This window comes from Prionailurus viverrinus, chromosome C1 (assembly GCF_022837055.1).
Source record: "Prionailurus viverrinus isolate Anna chromosome C1, UM_Priviv_1.0, whole genome shotgun sequence".
Lineage (NCBI taxonomy): Eukaryota > Metazoa > Chordata > Mammalia > Carnivora > Felidae > Prionailurus > Prionailurus viverrinus.
Window position 1 is genome coordinate 40886295 of NC_062568.1, and position 6000 is coordinate 40892294.

General features: G+C 35.6%; 1 protein-coding gene across 1 annotated transcript in view; it reads right to left on the reverse strand.

Annotated features, from left to right (window-relative positions):
* COL3A1 (collagen type III alpha 1 chain) overlaps positions 1–4095 on the reverse strand; it is a 41129-nt gene extending 37034 nt beyond the window's left edge. Inside the window, exon 1 of the mRNA XM_047870481.1 lies at positions 3892–4095. Coding sequence (XP_047726437.1) covers positions 3892–3973 — 82 coding nt within the window. The 5' untranslated portion in view covers positions 3974–4095. The remainder of the gene's footprint in view (positions 1–3891) is intronic.
* Positions 4096–6000: the final 1905 nt, after the last annotated feature.

Genomic DNA, 6000 nt, shown 5'->3' on the forward strand with positions numbered 1-6000 from the left:
CAAGTGACTCTGTAGGTGTAAAACAGGGGCTTTTTCTTTTATTTTGTCTCAACTCTACTCCTGGAAAACTCCTGGAGCCAACAGTTCTTAACCTTTTAATATAAGCCTGTAGGTAAGACATCAAACCAGGAACCTAAATTAGTTAAATTAGGCACATTATCACAGTATTTCCTTCTTTCCCAGAATTGTTCCAACAGCTTTGCTCTTTCTGCTTATGACACTGAGTTGTTTAATTCCAGAATTTAATCAGAATATCTAATTACCCATAGGTCTTTAGATCATCTGATGTTGAATACTCTGTGGATGGTAAAAAATGCAAGGTATCATGAATGAAAAACACAAAATTTTGTATCAATACTTTATTTACTTAAAATTTATATTATTACAGAACGGAAGATAATTTCTGGTTAAATCATAACTGAGATTTTGCTTCTCTTGTTTAAAAATAGGGTTACCAATTCAACGTTGAGTGTTAAATAGAGAAAAATCTACTGTTTTTCCCCTTTAGAAATGCATTCTCTCATATATTTTCTAGGATAATATACAATTTTTTAGTATTCCCTTTCAATGACAAAGTTACAAGAATGAGCAAAGTCAGATGCTCTAGAATTAATGTATGTTTTGTGTTCTCTAATTGCCTAAGATTTAGCAGAGTTTTGATCCTAGTCTTAACCCTGTCATTTCCTAGTTGTATAATCTCAACTAAAGCACTAAATTCATGTGAGATTACTGACCCTGAAATGCATGAGCAGTTATGCTTTCTCTCCTCTTAAAGGGAGAAGTGTTTCTTGTGATTTTATGCCATATTTTATTTATTAGATAGGTTTAACTTGGGGAGCAGCACCAACCAGAAAACTTGATTGCTACTTTATGGGTTCCAAATTCTCTCCTTAAGCATAATGGAAAATAGACTCTCATAACCTGTAATGAGGAACTGGTTCTCTTAAGTCCATTTATTTTGTAATCCTAAAATAATTAAAGTCCCACAGTTCATTATCACAGTGGAATTATCAGGGTAGCAAAATATAAGTTCAATCATTAGAACCTTTTTAATTAAAATAAAGTTTATCTCCTTACCCTAAAGAAGCAATATTACTTAATAATATCTATTAATTTATCCATCTAATAAGTGACTAAAATACTTATGTAAAATAAGGACTACATAAAAAACTTGACAAATATTAAAAAAATAGTTATATGTTATATGTGGAATAGTTACATATGGAATTTTGAAAATGGCCATAACATTCAAGCTCATTTCCAGTCTTTGACTATTGCTACCATGTGTTTGTGTGTATGTGTGTTTGGCAATATTTTATCAGTGATACACTATTTCCTTAGGAAAGTAATGTTTCATATTTAAAATTCGCACATGTAATATTTTTAAATCTCATTCTAAAATATGGAATCCAGCTGTGTAACATTTATGTTGGCATTGGTTGTGTAAATGGTAACACTGTCAGCCACTAGGTGGCGAGTCTTTTTGCTACAAATTTGGCATGTTTATAAACTACAGGAAATATAAAACAGACCACATTTCTCTATTGGTGGAATAAAATACATGAATTAAATAGAACTTTATAATTTGCAAAGGGACCAAAATTCTTTGGGAGGGACATGTTTTATGCTCCAGAAAACGTGTGTGAGTGGACTAGAAGCTAGTATTCTTTCGGGTTGGGCTATTTGTCTCTGAAATTCTCAGAGCAGATATAAGAAACCTATATCCCAGAACTGTATTTTTCTGTTCTCAGCCTGCTGTATATTCAGCCACCGTCTGTACTGTCCCCAAAGCTAATCTGTCAGCAGAATTTTCTTGTTAAATTTATAGGGAATGCAAAAAGTACTTACTATCTTAAAATACTTAAACTTTTTTTCATGACAAACAAAAATCATAAGCTGACCAAAATCCCTCTCAACTTCTTTTGAGCTTAAAAGCACACAAATATAATGGCAAATTTCATAACAATTTGTTGTTTTCTGTAGCTAAAGAGAAAAGGAAAAATGCAAAGAACTTGTGTGATGTAGAGATAACAAAGGTATTAAACACTTATTTTCCCTCTAAAGTTGGATGGAGAAGAAAAACAGCCATAGTGCTGATATAAGATTGTCACTACCGGGCAACTGCAAATATTTTGTCAGTCTTTTGGACTAAACACCAAAGGTTTGTTAGTCTTTCCAATAAATGGCAACTCTGATTTTTACCTACTTCCCCCCACCAAATCAGGAGAACTTAAGAGCTTTAAAAGAGATAAATGTCTTTATTGGGCTAGGGATGTGGCAGTAGGCATTTGGTACCCTCACCAAGGACTAGGAGCTGAAGCAGGTTCTGGGAGGGACAAAGTGGGAAGGAGGAGGAGAGAAGAATGAGGAAGGAAGGAGGACTTAGAGTCCTAGGGAAAGACAGTGGGAGGGGGCAAGAGGAAAGAAGAAACAGGAGAGATGGAGGCACAGGGAGGACACATGGGGAACAGGGAGGAAGTGCTAGAGGAAGAGAGGGAGGAGAGATGAGGAAACATGGGCTTGCCTAGGAAAGGGGGGTGACTAGTGAAGGAATGAAAAGGGGGAGGAGGTGCAAAAGAGCCAAAGAGGTGGAGAGATGAAGAAGGAGGGGACAGAAAGGGAAAAGAGGAATAAGGGGGAGAGGAAATGAGAGGAACAAGCAATATGGATGTTTCTTTTCTTTCGTGGCCACAGGCTGATTGTAACTGAAGAGATGTCATTGGGTGTCTCCCCCCCCCTACCCCGGCCCCCTCCCCCACTTATATATGACTTTCACGGACATCAAAGATTTGAAATTAAAGACAAAAACTATTTTCAGACACATGTTTGCAAAAACTAGATTGAAATACTAATCCTTTTGATTACGTGCAAACAGAAATTGATGTGTAATAATTTCTTCTAACATCTTTAAATTTAGCATTTAAATATTTATTTCTGTGGAAGTTTGTATCCCAATGCGTCCAGTATTTTCATGACTATGAGAAACGTGAATTGAAAGCAATATTTTCACACAATCAAATAATGAAAACAAATGTGATTTGGGGGGGGAATTAGAGCAGAAAAACCACTGTTTGCAATTGTTAGAAAATAAAACAAATCAACTTTTTGCAGTCAAACAGTACCAGTATCTTTTTACCTTGTTTGCAGAAAAGTCAAACATTCCTGTTGAAAACATTTTTTTAAATATTCTCTTCATTAATGCAAATGCAGTTAAAATGTAGGACGTGTGGAAAACACCAGACCCTTAGCAATAAATTATTAGAAAACATGTATTAATCGACCGTGTAAGTGCTTGAAACAGAATAAATCTAGGAATGATGAAACATTTTTAGCCGTTTGAGTCCATTTAAAGAACACTGAAGATACTCACTTGTTGCCATTTTACAGAAATATATTCAATAACTTTAATAGTGCCTATTTTCCTTTAAATTATTCTGAATGCATGCTGTCCTTAAAATGCATTATCTTATTGAGAAAACAATGCTCAGTATTCTATCCTTACAAAGAATCCAGCATACAAAAGAGTGTAAAAGTGTTACAAGAGACCAATAACTTCCAGACTGCCTAAGGAAGCATTCCAAGATGTTAACAATCCAGGAGGGGCACTTTTTTAAAAGCCATTTAAAAAGTTTCCAGTGCCGCTGACATGAAAATGAGTTAGTACCAGAACATCTTTATCTTAGACAACCAGAAAACTTTTAAATACAAAAATGACAACATTCTTTCTAAGCAAGTCTAAAAAAGCACCATCACAGTCCGTTCTACCTTCCCCAATTAGGAGCTTACAGAGGCAATTAACTTCTCGGAGATTAATTTCCCCTTTATACCTGTTTGTACGGAGAAGTAAAGACAAAAACCGCATGAAGTTTCTTGAAAGCAGTACCTACTCACCTTCCTGTTGTTGTGCCAAAATAACAGTGGGATGAAGCAGAGCAAGAAGTAACCAGGTCCCCTTTTGCACAAAGCTCGTCATGTCTAAATATCAGACATGAGACTCTTTGTGCAAAAAGGAGAAAAGAAAAGCAGTTCAAAGTAGCACCATCAGATGTTCCCTGCCCTTCAGCACCGGGCCCGTCATAAAACTCAGCCACTGAGATTCCTTTGCTTTGGCCTTAAATAGGAAAAAGTTTGGCTTCCCTCACTTTCCAGCCCCTTTCTGAAATATGAGAGCAGCACCCATCCCCTTAGCAGTAAAAGAAGTGATTAATATGTCTTTTTCCCCTTATAGAAGACACAACCCACAAAGTAAGAAAAAGAATACATCTGGAGTTTGTGTGCATCAGTTTGTGTACAAGTTTGCTACATATTTTATTCATATACATATATGTTTGTATAACTTAAGAATGTATGTCCACATGCTCTGCCCTGTGTTTTGATGAAAGAATTAAATGTATATATTTTTCATTTCCCCTGACAACATTAACAACTGGTTGATTTTGAGAAATTGCTTGATGCCCTTTTCTTGGGCATGGCTAATTTGCAAATCTTATCTTCCTAGAAGTTTTTTATATTGGGATTTTGCCAGAATCCACCCTCATTCAATTTAAATAGGGAACTGTAAGAGATTAACTGGAAGAAAAGCCTCTGTTTGTCCCTTCTCATCCACCCACTCTGGGTCCTAGAAGTTCAGTTTCAGGCGAATGTCAAAAGACTAAGTATCTGAGCTATGTTTGCGTGGCATCTTAAAAGTTAGATACTTACCAATAGCTGTTTCTATTTCTCACAAATGTCTCTGGCAAGCCAAAGAGTGATTTCTGGTGAGATTTCAAATTTTCATGCTGCTTGTGAACAGAGTTTTCTAGAGAAACATTTAGCTTTTTCATGATTTGACTTTGTAAGAAAAAGGAAGGGAAAGGGCTTATCTCATGGAATATCAAAAGAGTACCAGTAGAAGTTCTCATTTTATCTAGATGGGCATAAGTTTCTAAATTTAGATGTTCATACGTACAATTTCCAGGCCACATTAACATAGCTTTTCAATGCAGTTCTGGATCTAAAGAGTGACTTCTGGGTCATATTTGAAAGAGGTGTAAATACCATCTGCAAGTCTTCGATAAATCTTTGCCAGAAAAACATGCATGTCTGCAGTATCCAGATATTTTTAGTAAGAAGGAAATTTATTTACACCTTAATCACCAGTCACCTGTATATTCTATCTTGGTTCTTCAATTCTAGTCACGGTCCTCTGTATTAATTTTATTTTTTCCATGTTAACTCAACTGTGGCCATTTCCATGTGTGCATGTGCCCAGAAAATTCTCTCCATCTCACACCAATTCATGGAAGTCACTTCTCTACGACCCAGCTCAAAACTGTCCTTCTTTAAACTTGCCTTCATCTCTTTCTTTCTCTCGATTCATGTTGCCCAATTTTTATTCAATTTACATGCTATATGTATATTCCCAGGTATGTATCTATTCTGTAAGGATGAAGAGTGGTAGGCTTGAATCCCAGGCCCAGTTACAAAAAGCACAGAGATGTCCCAGTGTAGATGACATAATCTGATGACAGGAAAAGAGAACCGGTTGGACCAATCTCTTGTGAGTCTTCTGATTTTAGATTGGAGAATCACCACTTGAGGGAAAAAAAAAAGTAAACAGGGAAAAAAAATAAGTTGTTTTACTGGATCACTGTGAAGATGTTGGGGAAAAGACTATTACATACATCTTCGTGTCTTCCAATAACCTTCACCCTATACTTAAAAAATAAAAACAAAACAGAACAAAAAAGACCTTGCATTCAAACTAAGCCAGAAATGTGATTCATCTTTCTCTAGGTGCCCCTGACACTTGCAGAAAAAAAATTCATGTATCTATATTTATTATCTTACTGCTTTGGTCAATAAAAGTTGAAATTTGTTTAATTTCTTCATTGAAATCGTTTTGCGGTGTGAAAAATTATATTATTATTATTTTTTTATTTTTAAAAAAAATTTTTTTTTCAACGTTTATTTATTTTTGGGACAGAGAGAGACAGAGCATGAACGGGGGAGGGGCAGAGA